At 45.4% G+C, this 17,691-nt stretch overlaps 1 protein-coding gene and 1 long non-coding RNA gene across 2 annotated transcripts in view; one reads left to right on the forward strand and one right to left on the reverse strand.

Annotated features, from left to right (window-relative positions):
• Positions 1–6,469, forward strand: part of USP53 (ubiquitin specific peptidase 53) — a 38,779-nt gene extending 32,310 nt beyond the window's left edge. Inside the window, exon 15 of the mRNA XM_066573891.1 lies at positions 595–6,469. Coding sequence (XP_066429988.1) covers positions 595–1,462 — 868 coding nt within the window. The 3' untranslated portion in view covers positions 1,463–6,469. The remainder of the gene's footprint in view (positions 1–594) is intronic.
• Positions 6,470–9,933: 3,464 nt separating this feature from the next.
• LOC136572897 (uncharacterized) lies at positions 9,934–14,926 on the reverse strand. The gene is made up of 2 exons (XR_010785827.1): positions 14,578–14,926; positions 9,934–11,485 (listed from the first exon to the last, which is right to left on the reverse strand). It is a non-coding gene; the product is annotated as an uncharacterized lncRNA (long non-coding RNA).
• Between the last annotated feature and the right edge of the window lie 2,765 nt (positions 14,927–17,691).

Here is a 17,691-nt window from a genome sequence, read left to right on the forward strand (position 1 = left end):
GCGGAAATCTCGCGGTTTTTGCTGCGGCCAAACCGCGAGATTTCCGTCAGGAATCCGCCGTGTGTGAACCCTGCCTAATACAGCCAACAGTACTGAGCAGTATAGATGTAAATCCAGTGCTAAAGTTGATGGACAGTGCTGCTGTGTTTTTGTTTTTTTTTCTTCCTGTGCCTCTTTTCAGTGCTCCCTCCTCCTCCCCTTTCCATAGACTTTTATGGGCAGTAGCTATAACTTGATTCCTAAGTGAAACTGATAATTCAGCTTCATCTCTGATTCTTCGAGGACTGATTTTTATTTTTTATTTTATTTTTTTAAACCTATGAACTCCAGAGTAAGGCCTCATTCACACACCAGTATTTTGATCAGTTTTTTTGCATCGCCATTTGTAAGCCAAAACCAGGAGTGTATCCAAAATACAGAAGAGATGCTAACTTTTCATTAGGCCTGTTGGCTCACAAATTCTGATGCTCAGCTGAATACTGACATACTGTTACAAGTTCAGAAAGGAACCTGATCTTCATCACTGTGGCTGTATTTTAATCTTGTCGTTTGCACTTTGATGTCCTACTAATTAGCTTCTGTTTCTCCTAAAAGGAAGCAAACTGGTGACCGTAAAAAGGACATTCGCTCCCCGACCCTCTCATTACGTAAAGAATACAACATGAAAGAGTTGCAGGTGAACAAACTAGAAGACTCCCGAGACAAGTCATATCTGTCGCCCTGCTCTCCAGAAAACTGCTGTTTGCACATTGAGCATTCACCACTGATACAAATGAACGGGCAATTAAAGTCTCCCGGCAGTCCGTCTACGCATTGCAGCAGCGTACAGTACATGAACACTCCATATTTCGTACCTGACGAAGAGCAACCCATTATCGGAGAGAATGGCTGCTGTGGAAATCACCGTGACTCCGATTTACCTCCTCCCCTTCCCCCCAAGAAGTATACACGAAGTGCAATGTCAAGAAACGAGCAAAGTTTCGGCCCAGCGGCCTGTGCTACACATCTGGACACGTGGTCCAATGTACATCCAGTCAGCACCGAGATACTTTCACCTGGTGATTTCGTCAGGCCACATGCTGATCTAGACTACTATCCAAAGAGAGACGCGTTTCACAGCAGTGACCTACAGATAAACATGCCAAATGTGGCCGGTTCGTCAATGTACGACTGTCGGTCAACGATGCCTCAGCAGACTATGGATCCCATTTCCCATGTCAACGATACAGTCGCGCTCACTACGTACTTCTCTGTGGACAACTGTATGACGGACACATACAGACTCAAGTACCATCAGAAGCCCAAGGTTTATATGACGGAAAGTACAGCGTTCCACAGGGACCCCGGCCACTTACAAGTACCCGACACCGTCATTGAACCCTCGTACCACAGGAACATTGACAATGCTCATCATTCACTTGCGAGATCAAAAGCTTTTGGGAGTGTACCTTGTAACAGGTAGACCGAGAACAAGTCACCTTACGTAGAGGTGCCTCTTCTAACTGGTCACGGTTGGTTTAGCTACATGGCATTCATGTTACTATAAAAAAAACTTGCACATACGCATGCAAAACTGCTACACAGGTGAAGTTTCCATTCTTAACTACAGGGGGCGCAATGTATTGCAGGAACAGAATACAAATTTTTGCACCATGTTTATCTACAGTCCTGTATTAACGACCTCAGAGCTGTAGCCCGGCTATATGCCCCAAAAGTCATAATTGGCTTATGAAGAAGCCAGCATTTCACTCCAGGTAACGATTAACCAAGTGCTAACTGATTAAGATTTCATAGGTCACGTTAGACCATTTTAATTGGAATTTGCACATAATGCTGACCGTTAAAAATATAGGTGGAATTTTATAAAAGGGGGGTGGTGACCCCATGTTGATATAAATTGTATACTAGTAATTGGCAGGTCAGGAACTGCTATTTTAAATGGTAATTGTTTTATATTTTTAAATATGGAAAGTGTAGTAAATTGGCTAACGAGCTGTGATTATATATATTTTTTAACGTTCAGTCTTACTGCTGGTTTCATCGAGCACAAAAGGAATTACACGTGTACAGGGGGACGTTAAGTGACTAGTGGGGGCTTTATCGTGAATACTGTGTCCATGAGGTTGTGCCTACGGTCGCTGCTGCCACATCTGCTTGGTAATGAACAGGAGGAGATGTAAATGCCGGCCTTACACAATGTAGTCTCAATATGTCTTTTTTATAGAAGATGGTAAATTGAATATACCTGCACTATTTTCTATGCTTGAAGTATCTGAATTAGAAGAATGTGTAAAAAACTTGAAATTGGCAACACGACAGCCGAACATTCTTAAGGGGAGAAAATGACGCTACAATGTTACTATTTTAATCGGTCATGATCTATATTGTAACAAAAATCCTGCAGTTTTCACACTGACCACTAGTGGCGCTTTACACAGGCTGATAATCGTTCATTCTTGCTGGATCGTGGGAACCTGAACGATAATCATTCAGTGTAAATGCATGCTCCGACTGAACGATGAATGAGAATTTGTTCGCTTCTCGTTCAGTTTTTGCATGCAGGGAACTGAACAATGGATTGGCGCGTGTAAACAGGCAGTCGATCGTTTATGAATGACTGCCTGTTTACTGTGAAGGGAGGTGGAGCAGGCCAGAACGATCCTTGGTCCGCTCCACCTTCGTCCCTGCAATAATTATCATTCCTGTGCTTTTACATAGGAACTATCATTCCTAGTGAATGGAATCTGCCACAGATGGTTCTATGTCAAAGCAGCCTAAGGCTGGACCCTTCTGGTTTGTAGAGGGAGCTTTTCAGCAATCATCTCATCACAAGCAGGATTACAGTGAAAGGTCACACCTCTAAATACACCCATTATGTAGGGTAGCTCCTGTGTTATATCAGCTGACCTCCTCTCCCTCCCTGCACACGTGCCAGAGCATGCCTTGAAATCTTCCATAGAAGTCAATGGGTCCCCTCTTGTTCATTGTGTGACAGGCCCATGAGGCTACTGTAGAGCATCTTTCCAAAAGCCGTTAAATGTAGCTCCCCGTAGTCATATAGAAAAGAATGGGGAAAAAAAATCTTTAATCAAAAAATAAAAACCTTAAAACCCAGATATCAAATTCCCTTTTTAATTGATGGTTCCTGTTACAGCTATATAGACCCATTTTTATTCTATATTCGGCTACCAATTGTCTTCTAGGTTCAGTGACGCTTCATCTTTAATTTTGGCGGTTCCGTTGGCAAATGTAAAGCTCCACACTTGTTATTTATACCACATAGTGAATGAAGAGCACTTCCTCACCCCCATCACAGGCACAACCAGATCTCCAAAGGGGGCCCACATTCTGAGGATTGGTGGGGGGTTACAGCGGGCGGATCACACCAATTTATCTTCACCCATCTGTTGGATGGGTGAAAACTAGGAAGAATTAAAAGCCCCATACCAGAATACCCTTTTTAAGACTAACATTGTGTTACGGAGTTAAAAATGGCCTTAAGAGGAGTTTCTGTGCCAATTATTTTTACTTGAGCTATTAATTCCTAATCTACAATAAAGTGACTGTTAGGGGGTTGAGCAAACCCATGGGTCATTAAAGGCACCAAGCAATGACAGATCTTTCAATGTAACAGAATCCCTGCAAGGAGCAAAAGAAAACAAGAGGAAAAGAAAGTGGTGACAATTTGCTGACTACCTAGCTAATCTTGGTCAAAGATGGAGCGTCACTTTAATCTCAGCAGGCATTGGTGAGGTGGTTAAGGCCCTTTTACACAGGCCAACAGTTGTTTGGATGACTGCATGAGTGCTGACGTCACCGCTAAAGTCGTTAGCGGTCATTCAGAACATTCAAACTGAGTCCTGCCGGCGTCTCATCTGCTTGTCACTCATTGCTTCACCTCCTGACTCTTCCTCAGTCAGACCTCATCTGGAATACTGTGTCCAGTTCTGGGCACCCCACTTTAAAAAAACCTAGACAAACTGGAGCAAGTTCAGAGATGAGTTACCAAGATGTTGAGCGGTCTGCAAATCATTTCCTATGAGAAACGGTTAAGGATCTGGGAATGTTTAGCTTGCAGAAGAGAAGTCTGAGAGGAGACTTAATAGCTGTCTACAAATATCTGAAGGTCTGTCAGTCCAGAGGGATCAGCCCTATTCTCATTTGTACAAGGAAAGACTAGAAGCAATGGGATGAAACGGAGAGGAGACCGATTGGATATTAGACAGTGAGGGGGATCAATGAGTGGAACAGGTTGCCACAGGAGGTGGAGTTCTCCTTCGATGGAAGTGTTCAAACAAAGCCTGGACAAATATCTCTCTGGGATGATTTAGTGTATCCTACACTGAGCAGGGGGTTGGACCCAATGATCCTGGAGGTCCCTTCCAGCTCGACCATTCTGATTTATTCCTACATGTGCATGTATGAGTAAAATCTGCAGCATGCCATTTATTCTGCGTCGTGTCACACTTAAACCAAATGATGCGATCCCCATCTGAATTCATCCTTGTATATTCACATGCAGGAGATTTGTTGCCGCAGAAACAACCTCATCCAGATGTGTGAGATGGATTTTTCAGCCATAGAAAGAAATGCTAACCTGCTCCTATATTCCGGCCATTGGGTGGTAGTTCCTAGGAGTGCTGCTAGGTCACCTCTTTCGGTATTTCCCATGTGTCAAGAGGTTGCCTTAATATCATGAAAGCTAGATGCTTGTAGTTCCAAGGTATGGTGACACTTGAAATCCTTGCAGTTGGTTGCGAACAACACAAGAAAATATAATTGTATAGTCAGTTATGTACATTAGTCGTAAAGAATCAAAAGGAAAAAAAATGTTTAAAAACCTATTTTCTGGATCTCAGAATGCACATTAAGATCCTCTAGACTGGATACCATTCAGACGTCGGCGTGCGTTTAGTTTGTCCAACCCGGTTTGGAACAGAGGCCTTGAGTACGCTGACCGTTCTTGAAAGTATTGCCTGTGTAAATGTAGTTCTGTCTCCACGGTTAAAGCCTTTCTTCAGACACACTCCGGTGGAAGCGCGGCTTTATGGCATCTGAGCTGAGGAGACTCTCCTTGTTTTACTGGGTTTTCTAATGCAATTTACATGTCTTGAGTAACAGTGAGAACCTCTTCTTGTTTGTAGAATGTGACCTCTTCTCTTTGTATGGCTTTGCTTCTGTGCCTATTTATACATATATATTTTGTGTCCTGACATGAGAATATAGATTTGTACTACAGGAAATTCTATTTTGAAATGACTCGTAACACTAGAACAATATCTACGTCGTAACATTTCCGTGTTTTGGTTTTGAAAATTGAATGGACTTTTTGTTTGTTTTTGTTTCTTGTGTTTCTGTTGACTTTGCAATGTGTTTTTGACTTGTTACATATTTTTGTAAATTTTTGTACATTTGAAGCTAGACAATTGATATTGTGTTATCAAAAGAACGTTAATGTGCAATATTTAGTGGGGAAAAACTGCTTTTATAGAGTGTTGATTTACTAACCGTATGAGCCTAACCTATTTTTATAAAGTAATCAGAATTATCAGAATCACATTTTATCAACCGGTTTTAGAATTTAAGCTTTTTAGACCTCTAATAATCCAATGTCCCTGAGAGGATGTGAACCTTTTTGCACCATTTTACTACTTCTAAGGTATAGGATATATATCTAGTCCAACTTTTATAATAAATTCTAAGTATTTTCTTGTGAATGTAACTGAAGGACCTTTAAAGTTTTGCTCTAGTAAAGCATTATGGGGCATAGCGGATCAATGCGAGCACATTTATTCTTGGCGTCAAAGTAACTGTCATGGGGACAAGCACAATCCTTCTCAAAATATGGTACAATATCTTTGACTTCATATCTAAGGACAGGGTAGTGATCTCAATCTGACAAGGTATACTACTGTACAGTTACAACTTGAAAGCTTTAAATTGCCAAACTGGGGGTGGAGTTACTATTGAGGGGTCCTATTAGTATAGTGCTAGTGGCTGGCGCCTGCTCTTGCCGTTTCCAAATAATTGCCATGCTGAACTTACAAGATCAGGTGCAGCCTGGCAATTAGTGCTAAATCACATGGGCTGGCGGCAACTGCTAGCACTCATTTAGTAGTAACCGAAGGACAAACTTTGCACTAAAACAAAGTTCATGGAGCGCTATTTAACCAACTTGGCACAGAGAATGATTGGTGCCGGCTAACGTCTAGTTTAAGCACAGTAGGTTAGTTGCTGCTTTTTGAGTTGGCCCCATTCTACATCGCACAGATGAACTTGTCCAACCTAAGTCTTGTAGCAAATGTATTTAAATAGTAAGTTGAAAGGCTAGCATTGCATTATTACAATGTCTGTCATCCAATTGTGTATTGATCACATGATACGCGCTATATCAAGCCTTTATGAATATGTCCACATGTAAAGACAATCAAAGATCAAATGTTTCAGTAATAAATTGTATTTTTTCCAATATGTGTTTTTTTTTTTTCTTTTTTGGTTGGTGCCATTTACTGATGTTTAGACATAACAGGGGTGGGGGGCAAAGGAGCGGTCTGAGTCCAGTTTCACCTTCATCCACCCTCAAGACAGCAGGTATACTGTTTGGTGGTTATGACGCAGGACACTGGAAGACTAGGTTAAGGCCGGCTGCACACAGCTGTGACTGGGTCCGCCGCGGATTTCCGCGGCGGAGCCCGTCACAGAGACCCCCAAACTTAAGCGTGGATCCGGCGTCCTCGCTCCCGCATGACGTGCCACAGCGTCACGTGACACGCCGGCCACGTCACATGACACGCCTGCCGCGGCGGTAGGCGATTTGACGCTATCTTCCGCTGTGCTACAGCAGAAGATAGCGTGAACAGACTGCTTCCATTGACTGCAATGGAAGCCGCCCGCGTGTACACCCGCGGCAAATAGAGCATGCCGCGGGTGAGGATGGGTGAATTCACGATGTGGAATTCCGCACTGTGAGCCCTGAGCTATTAGGTTCAATAGAATCTAATAGCTGCGGGCAACGCAGCGGATTTCTGCCGCGAACTATGCAGCGGAAATCCGTCCATGGGAAGGCGCCCTTAGTTTGAGATAAAGGAAGGACCTAGTATTAGACAGCGGACAGTCAGTGATCTTTTGGAGGAATGGTTGAGATGTCGTGAGAAGTGTATAGTTGGCTGTCCTCAGCATAGAGATTGTATTGGTGGCTGAATTTGTGGATAGTTTTGTCTGATGGGGGATGTGTAGATGGAGAAGAGGGGGACCGAGCCCTGGGGGGCCCCAACAGCAAGGCAGAGCGGAGAGGTAGGAGAACCCTGGAAAGATTAGTGTCCCTTTTTAAGGCAATAGAGCAGAGCATAGCAAGGAGGTCATGAACCGTGTTAAACACAGCGGAGGATTAGTAGGGAGTAGTCACCCATTGAGATACAAACTGATATTTCTAGTTCTGAGGATGCATGATTGTATTAGAGGGGGGGGGAAGAGAGGATTCCTTTCCCACCAAATGAGCACACGAGAGCTGCAGAGGGAAATCTTGGACGGGTGACTCCAGGAGAAGAATCTCCCAAATGAGTTTCATAGATTGCAGAGCTAGTAATGAGAACCATTAATGCTAGTCCCTCATATTAGGCCAATATGGTAGATAACTCTTAGGATCCATCTCTCTAGAACAGTTCTTCTAAAAGGGAGATTATGGCAGTTCTAGAAAAAGTACTCCATTATCCACAACCACCGTGTATGCATCCTATTGGACAAACCCTTTTAATGAGTCAGATATGCCACTTTTATATTGCCCAAGTTAAAGAAACCCTTCAAGTTGTCTCTCCATACATTAAAATACAAAAATCAGCAGTTACCTCTCCCTATTCCCTCCTTTGTCTTCCCTGTGGTGTCACTGCAGGCTGAGTCCATCTAAAAACAAGCTGCAGCAGCCGCTAATGATGGCGCTCAGTGATCATGGCTGAGCTCTGTCACTGGCTGCTACAGTAGGTTTACGAGACAGAACACAAAAGCCAGGATGACATTCTATTCCCTCACTTTGAGATCTATCAGTGGATACATTCATGGAACCAGCCCTTGTCTCGTGCTATACCCCTCTAGATCTGATTCCAAAAGTATTGAAGATAAAGAACAAACATAGAATTATCTTAATAGCTCCTTTAAGACCTAGAATAGCAGATGTAAAGGCCTTACTGTTAATTCTCACACTATTTTAGAAGAGGGGGTAGTAATTAAAGGGGTTGTCCAGGGTTAGAAAAACATGGCTGTTTTCTTCCGAACACAGCACCACCCTTGTCCATGGATTGTGTATTATATTGCAACTCTGCTCCCATTCACTACAATGGAGCTAAGCTGCAATACCATAACCAACCCTACGGACATGGCTGCTTTCCTCCAAACAGAACGCCTCATGTGTTTTCCTAACCTGGCACAACCCCTTTTATAGTTGGAGTCCCCCTAAGGGGAATTCAGCCAGTAAGTGTTCCATTACTAGATGGGTTAAACAGACCATTAGCTTACCAATGAATCAGCAAGCAAGCCAGCACTGGTATCCCACGCCACTGGGGAAGTGTCTTCCCTGTGGGAAGAAAAGCCTTCTGTTCAAGCGGATGATGGCTGTAGGGCAGCTACATTGTCTTCCCTTTCGTGCATTCCTTCCTCTTGGTGTTTTCCCAGTGTGTGCAGGAAAAAGGGACATGGCCAGGATCATTTTCTATCTGCAGGCACCCTCACTCCTGTGCTGTTAAATATCATTTTCCAGAATCTGTTTTGGGGAAATCTCAAGTTTAAGGGCAGCTTCACCCATGGTGGAAATGCTGCAGAATGTCTGCTGCTGGAATCCCACTGCATTTACAGTGCAAGAAATAACACTTCTAAAATCTTTTACAGGCTGCAGAAAACTTCAACAAGTCAGTTTTTAAAAAACCCTGCAGATTCTAAGTCTGCAATATCTATTCAGGCCTCCCCCACACAGGCGATTGCAGAAACGCTACACTTACTGCAGTTTCAGCAGGGTTGTCATGTGTTCAAGAAAGCTGAAGAGAAAAAAAAGCATCCAGCAGTTGAACCAATCAGAGCCATCTCTTGCTGGAGGCGGGGTTTTCAATCCTAGTTGCCAGCAATAGATGCTGGCGGCACTGACAATACATGGAAAGCCTGCACGAGAGCAACATCGATGGACCCGGGTGCTGCCTGCTAGGGGAGTATTGCTATTTTCTTTTTCTAACCTAATGTAGCTATGGCATTTAGCGTTGCCAAAAGGGCAATACCAAGATGTGCCACGCTTTCAGCAGTGCTGAAAATGCTGCCTATTTATTTCAATGCGCAATGCACAGCATTTAAAAATGCTGAAATGCCCAAAAATAGAACAGGCACAGCTCAAAAATCACCACGTTAAGTGGTTCTATGAGCAGTTCCATTGAAAACAACTTAGCGCAGTGCTGAAAGTGCCACGCTAGTCGCAGTAAAACACCTGTGAGGCCTTATGGTGCGGATTTCTGCTGAGGAATTCAATAGTTGCGATAAGGTGGTACAGCGCAGCAAATAAGTCCCATGTGGACATGGCCGTAGCCAGTGTCATACAGGCATAAACACATTTATGCCCACCTCTGCATCATGGGTGTTCCATTTTTTTGCACGCGCAAGTCATAAGCATTTGTGTGCGGAACAAAAACCCACACGCACGCTCCCATTGACTGAAATTAGCAATTAAGTTTAGTTCAATATGTGCTACTTTAGTGCACTAATGTGGCACGCTGTGTATTTTTTCACACACGAGATGCAGCGCAAGATACACTTTAGTAAGTGAACCCAGTGAAATAAAAACATCCCATTTGTCACACATTCAGACTGTTCGTCTGTAATAAGCTACGCTAATACACTTGTGTAAATGCGGTCTTAGTCTGCAAATGAAACAAGTAGAAAATAAAAGGCAGAAACATTCCATAGCAGAATATTGTTATATTTTTACAAATAGTTATTTGAATTTTTTAAAAGTGTAAATTACAGCATTAATAGTCTCATTGGAGCTTCCATATATGATCTCTATTGCATTTTTACAGTGGAATGAAATCTTAAGTCCCATTAAGGAAGTAAGGTTATGTAAGCTTTTCTGTGACCTACAATAAATTATGCCTTAAACATAACACACATTTATGGGTAATGACGTCATATTCTGAAGCTCTTTGGTCATTGTGTATAGCAAGGCTGTCTTCATGTTATGAGAACGCAAGTACAGCTATCAGCCAAAAGTCAGGCGGGCACATACTTTGAGGCCAACCTAGCTCTGGTAATGGAGCCCACCACAAATAAAACATTGTATCATGTAATTGTGACATTATATAAGAAACGGATGCACTTGCACAGGTTATTATAGTCCGTTGCTATTATAGTAAGTTGTGTGTGCCTGCACAACTATCCTCCGTTACACAATGCGGATCATGTCTGAGTGCTGGACTGCACCTAGAATTGCCATTGTTCCAATTGCCAAGTCCAGGTACAGCACCAATTGACGGACAGCTGTAGCACGTGTAGACACCTTTAGCGGCAATGCTGCAGAATTTCCATGGCATAGTCCACATCCAAAACAGTCAAAATTTGCCCCATCAGTCTGCAGCAGGTGACAGCGCTTCATTGCAGGAGTGAGGATGTAGGAAAAGAAAAAGGAATTAACTGGCTTTGTTACATTCCCCAACTTAATTACATTTTTGGGTTATGGATATATTTTGAGAAAATGAATTCTGAATGTGGATGTTCTTTGATCCTGTAACTTCGTACATTAGAGAAGGCAACCTTCTGCGCCTGGAGAAACAAAGATGGCTGCACTACTTCTGACTACCTGATGCACTGTGCAGTAGTAGTCCAAGACATGACCTGCTGCTCTGACAGCAGGTGTAAGGTCTTAAGGTACTTTTACCTGGTAAGATCTGTTGGGCTCAGATGCCCAACAGGTCACCCCAGTGATAATCATTCTTGTGCTTTTACACAGGAACGAGCATCACTAGTGAATGGAGTTGGATCGGGGCCAAGGATCGTTTTGGCGACCCATCCCCATGGACAATAAGCAGGCAGCCGTTCATAAGTGTACAACCGCCTGTTTACACGGGCCAACCGGTCGTTCAGTTTCTGCATGCAGCGAACGACGTCTCGGTTGTCCTTCAGTTGGGGCATGCATTTACAGTGAACCATAATCGGTAAGATTCTCGCTGGATCGCAGGAACCTGAACGATTCTTGTTCCGTGTAAAGGGGCCTTTAGATTAATGTGCATACTAATACCGGTACACAGTGTGCAGCAGGTAGTTAGAGAATCTGGGGTGGCCATCTTTGTTTCTCCAAGCCTGGAGGGTGACTTTCTGAAAAATAAATAAATAAAAAAATTCTTTGAGACAGCATCTTTCCAAAGCCGCGTGTTCAGCTGAAGGAGCCCGGAAGAAATCAGGTTCACAACATTCTTCTTTTCAGAGTAGAAGACGGCTTATCGGAAAGGTCCAGAGTTTCCTGCAGAAACATAAAAATGCAAATCCTTCAGTAATTATCTACACGACTCCATATTTGCAATCCAAATGCAGCATTTTATCTGTTTAATCTTTAATTTCGAGGTGGATCTAAACTACAGTGTGTGACATCCATTTATCTGATCCAGCGCATCATCACAGCAGGCGCTCCAAGGCCCAATGCCCACAGACAAACAGTGGGATTTCCCACAGGCACGCTGCCATGGGATTGCATTAGTTTATGTAATCCTAGCAGCAGCAGTCCCATCTCTGGGCCGGCCTCGCAGAGGCGCATACAGAAAGGTCCCCTCTGACGCGCCGGCTTCGCTCTGCGCATGCGTGGCTGTGGGCCAGCCAGCACACTGCAGAGTGGAGGGAGAAGACGCCGGACGGGTAAGAATGCAGTCAATGCCGGGGCGCCTCTTGCTGCGAGGATCTTGCAGCAGGATTCCGACCCGGCCAGGGACATGAGGCCTAAATCTGGACACAAGTGTCAATTTAACTCTTTCACAGCAGGAATCTTTTTGCCTTTTCTTTCCAGAGAAAATCTCACTTATAGGGTGGATTCAGACAAACGTGTATTTCTCCCCTTATGCAGCCATGATAATAACCTTAGGGCTTATTCACCTGGCGTTATTCAAGCCTCCTTGTGGAAGTGCTCTGTCGGCGTGGAGGAGGACGCGGCAGTCTGCAGCAGCGCCGCAGATCATCACCAGGATCAGAACACCGGCGGTAGGGGAGTATTGAGTTTTTTGGGTTTTTTCCTACATGTAGTGTATTTTCTCCATTGAAATGAATTGAATGGCGTTTCAATTCATTTCAATGGGGAAAAGTGATTTGACATACGAGTGTTTTGGCTTAAGAGCTCCGTCACGGAACGGATTTAACTTGTAAGCCAAGGCAGCACTGTACAAGATCGGACAGAGGCTGTGTGCTAATTATTGGCTTCAGTGCCTCCCAACAAAGATAGGTTTTCTGTAGTCCTATGCATATTTTGTAGGTCTGACCTGAGGGCAGGGCAGTGATGCCATATTAAAGATGCTGCGGCGCTCCCGTCCTACACTAAATCCCAGGCACAGCCATGTACAGGACTACAATAGGAGACTTTTATATAAAACCAACACCGCTTAAGCCTGTAGACACACTATGTGCGTAGTAGCATAGAGTTGGGGTAAAAGTTTGCACCTACAGCTCTTCGTGACGTCTGCATCATGTGGCCACCCATGGGGCAAGAACTTTCAGAACAGTTTATGCAAAGGGAAAAGTCCTGGAAGACCATCATAGCCGAGGAACGAGTGTATAGTGTTCATGAGGAGACTGATACATAGAACATCGCTAACATGGCTACACAAACCAAGAGACACATACTAAAAAAAACACAGTAGTACTTAGGCTACATCAACAAGACTTTGGTTTCGATAACATATTGAAAGTTTCTTCTACTGCGGCTGAAAATAAGACACTGTCTTATAATGTTTGCCTCAAAAAAAAGGCACAAGGGGGAAGGGGGGGGGGGGGGGGGGGGGTCTTACACTCACGTCGCCGGGGTCTGTGTCCTGCATGCTGCTGCAGTCCTCCGCGCTGACAGGATTCTCTTCTAGTGACAGGGCTTTGAACTTTGGATCGATGCCAGCCAATCTGAACCGGCGCTTGATGAACCAATCACAGTCATTCAGGGATTTCATTCACTGAATTGCTTTGGCTGATCGAGCGCCGGCTCCGATTGGCTGGCGCTCGATCCAATCACAGCACTATTACCGGAGGCAGCGTATTCAAAGCCCCGTCACCAGAAGAGAATCCTGTCGGCTCTGAGGACTGCAGCCTGCCACGGCGCCGGAGACCAGCACAAGGGACACAGACGCCAGCGGCTAGGTGAGTTTTTTGTTTTTTTTAAATAAACCTAGTGTCATTAGGGCTTATATTTTAACCCCCGCCCCCAAATTAGGGGTAGGGCTCATTTTCAGGGGAAAGCGGTAGTAAATCTGTATAATGGCATTGCCCGATACTACGGCTCAATCCCATTCATTTGGAGGAGATCAAGCTGCAGAAAGGCCAAGAGATCAATAAACATTACATCAGAGTAACGAAGAAGAGGCAGTAGGTGTGGGAACATGCCATGAGCTCTTCAAATAACGGCAGGGGTGCCAAAAGTCAGCCCCCCACGATCTTATAGTAATGATTGTCTTAAGGATAGGCCAGCATCATTAAAGTGCCAGAAATCTCTATTACCAATATAACGATCGTTATTAAGATTAGCAGAAGTGAACTGAAGAACCTATTCAAACAAGTCAGGTGACCCCAGGATCGGGTCGATTCAGAGGGGACCCAACTGATATGGCTTTACTTCTAATTCAGCCTCCTAGAGGAGGGATCTTTTCTGATAAGGGTGTGTATTATAAATATACACATATTACATACTTTATTTGTTTGCACATTGACACAAGTCACCATACACGTATTCCATAGGCTCAGCGGAGGGTGCCTGCAGAAACACACAGTGGGCATCCTGGCACAAGGGCAGGGACCTGGGCTATTCTACCCATTAGAAGTCGTTCAATAAGGCATTTGAAAGGGCAGGGGGCTCCGTGTCAATCCTTTACATTTGGCACAGCGTGTTGACAGGTTGCCATGGCAGCAGGTAACCCAACAATGTCTCATGCTGGCCATGTACATAGAGCTGTTAGGGCCGTACTACGCATGACCGATGGTGAGCGTCCGCAGTCATCCACAATACAGAAAGTGAAGGTGCGCGGGGGCGCCGGCCGGGGTCAGAGCGGGATCCAACATGAGCTACACTCAAGAGATTGGAGCACGACCCGCACAGAACAGCACCGGCCTGCGGGGGTTCTCAGCCGTGAGCCACATGGGACATGGCATGTGAAATGAGGGTTCTGTCATGTGGCTAATGGGTCAGCGCGAAGCCTCGCCAAGTTACCACCAGCCCAGTCCATGAGATGCCTCGCCAATTACAATGGCGCAGGCTGCCATCAGTTATGACATGGCCAGCCCACAGCACCAGAACACTGTAGAGCCTCTGCCGAGGGGACTAGTGGGGAGGAAGGGGTTACAGAGAAGCCTCCGGCCGCTCACACTCACCGTTCAGGGTAGCAGTAAGATGAAGGCCAGAAGGACCAGGTCAAACAGGAGGAAGATCCAGAGGTCGAACCAGTAAGAATGTTGGGACAGAGTCTGCAGGCAGCCCTGCGCTTCTCTCCTCCGCTCCGCCAGCTCCGCGGAGCCGCTCCCCTGCTGTGTCCGCTGCCGAGTCTCCATGCTGCGCTGCGTCAGTCTCACCGGCTGCGGGCGAGTAGTAAGGACGTAGGAAGGGAGCGGTCATGTGACCGGAAGGCCGAGTTATCCCCGTGACAAGCACATACTGGGCGTGGCCTCACCTCGGCCGAGAGGCATATATTTACATTCCACAGCACGTCTGCTCAATTCACAACCTGATTGGTTGTTTGGTGAATCAGCCAACGCAAACAACCAATCACTGTGCATCTGGTTGCTTGAATTGGGAATCAGCCAACCCAAACAACCAATCAGGTTGTGAATCGAGCAGAAGTGTTGTGGAATATAGATATATGGAGCCGGAAGGCATATATTGTATTTCAGCCGCACTTCAGTAGCGGTGACACGCCCCAGGTGTTACTATGGAAACCAAGAGAGCCGGGCGGGAAGTTATAAAGGGGCGCGCTGACTGGAATTGTGAAGACATCCTGTTAGTGGTGTAACCGGGCGGGCGGCTTATAGCGGGTGTGACCTGTAGCTGTCATACGGAAGCACTGTCCTCGCCCACACGATAGCGGGCAGGTCCTGAGGGTGGGGGACAGAGTATGGAGAAAAGTAATGAACGCCACTATTACTAATTAGTGAGCCTAGAAAGAAAGGCAGAAAAATGTACCTGCGCGACGCAGACGTGGGAGTAACGGTATATATATATATACGGTTTATAGTGGGATACACAGATATTCTATAGACGCAGCCTGGTAATTAGCGCATCGTGATGTAACGACCCCCTCAGTATATAGAAGGGTCTTGTAGACCAATCACACCGGGGAACAATTTTCAACAAACTTTTTGTTATGTTGGTTTTTGGGGTGATTTTTGACTAATATCGGCCTGCTGATTCATAAACCGCAGTTAGTTTTCTTCTGTCACATCAGGTTTTTTCTCTACAGCTTGTCTCCATGCCATTACTGAAGCCCGGGTTGAGTGAAGCACTAGTGTTCTCCTATTGGCTAAGGGCGAACGTCCCTCGGGTGGGGGAGGGGTGGAGGATGACCTTGGTGACCTGGCCACAGGTTATTTGTCTAGGCCAGTGTTTCCCAAACTTGGCGCCGCAAGCAATAGCCAGGGGCTCCGGCCGAGGGTCTCTAGGGTCTTCATCTACTCACTGATGTAGTAGTGTTCTCACAGGCTCTAGTGAGGACCAGGACCTGCGGTGGCATATCAACGTGGATCATATGAGCTCCGGTTATGTGATCTGCCTTGCTATACCACCGCAGGTCCTGTTCCTTAAAGGGGTTGTCCCGCGAAACAAAGTGGGGTTCAGCACTTCTGTATGGCCATATTAATACACTTTGTAATGTACATTGTGCATTAATTATGAGCCATACAGAAGTTATTCACTTACCTGTTCCGTTGCTAGCGTCCTCATCTCCATGGCGCCGTCTAATTTTCAGCGTCTAATCGCCGGATTAGACGCGCTTGCGCAGTCCGGTCTTCTTCTTTTCTGAATGGGGCCGCACGTGTCGGAGAGCGGCTCCTCGTAGCTCCGCCCCGTCACGTGCCGATTCCAGCCAATCAGGAGGCTGGAATCGGCAATGGACCGCACAGAAGACCTGCGGTCCACCGAGGGTGAAGATCCCGGCGGCCATCTTCACCAGGTAAGTAAGAAGTCACCGGAGCGCGGGGATTCAGGTAAGCACTATCCGGTTTTCTTTTTTAACCCCTGCATCGGGTTTGTCTCGCGCCGAACGGGGGGACTATTGAAAAAAAAAAAAACACGTTTCGGCGCGGGACAACCCCTTTAATTTCCTGAGTACTGCCTGTCCAGACACTGAAGCAGTGGTGAGCAGAACAGGGACCAATAGGGGGGAAAGGTGGACCCTATTACTACTGGGGATGCAATAGGGGTTGCTATTACTACTGGGGCCGCAATAGGGGTCACCTGTTACTACTGGGGCCGCAATAGGGATCACCTATTACTACTGGGGACGCAATAGGGATCACCTATTACTACTGGGGACGCAATAGGGATCACCTATTCCTACTGCGGCTGCAATAGGAGTCACCTTTTACTACTTGGGCTGCAATAGGGGTCGCTATTACTACTGGGACCAATATAGTGGACACTATTACTACTGGAGCTACTACTGTTAGGCGTCACCATTACTACTAAGGCCGCTGTGTGGGACACTATTACTACTGGGGCCGCCAATATATGGGGGGGGGGGGTCACCATTACTACATGGGGCGGATTTGCTGCAGAATTTACAGGAGCTGTAGCAGCAAAGTGGGTGAGAATTTCAAAATCTCATCTACACGCTGTGGAAAAAATCTGCACAAAACCCGTGTGGATAATGACATGTTCCTGTGTTTTTTTGTTTTTTTTTTAAAGCCCTGTCCTTTTTCATAGTGATGGATGTAAAAATCATATGTTATGATAAGCCACGCCTCTAACCCCTCCCTTGACCACACCCTCTGGCTTGCTTCGGCACTCCATGAGAAACTTTTGCTTCAAAAGGAGCTCCACGGCTTAACAAGTTTGGGAACCACATGTCTCGGCTATTCAGTTACACATGCAGCAGTGTGGTGAGGCGTTGTGTGCCACTCTATATAGGGAATTAGTTCAATTAATTTTTTTTAGTTTACACATGGATTTCCTTTCCTTCAGATCACATCGGCATCTTTTATTTCTCATTGTAAGTGCCTAAACAGCCCTGATTCCTTTTGTTATATCTGTGGCAGTTTCACCTTTCCCAGTCAAAGGGCGAACATCAGCGCATTTGACAAGCAAGCCTATTGTGCAGACTTCAAAGTTAAACTTGGTGATCACGATAAGTCTTGGGCCCTTTACAAGCTGTGCAAGCGGTGTGTTGAGAGTTTACGGATGTGGATGAAGGGAACACTTGATAAGTTGCCATTTGGTATACCTAGGGTTTGGCGAGAGCCAAGAGATCATTCCAGTGATTGTTACCTTTGTATAGT

The sequence above is a fragment of the Eleutherodactylus coqui genome, chromosome 7, assembly GCF_035609145.1.
Source record: "Eleutherodactylus coqui strain aEleCoq1 chromosome 7, aEleCoq1.hap1, whole genome shotgun sequence".
NCBI lineage: Eukaryota > Metazoa > Chordata > Amphibia > Anura > Eleutherodactylidae > Eleutherodactylus > Eleutherodactylus coqui.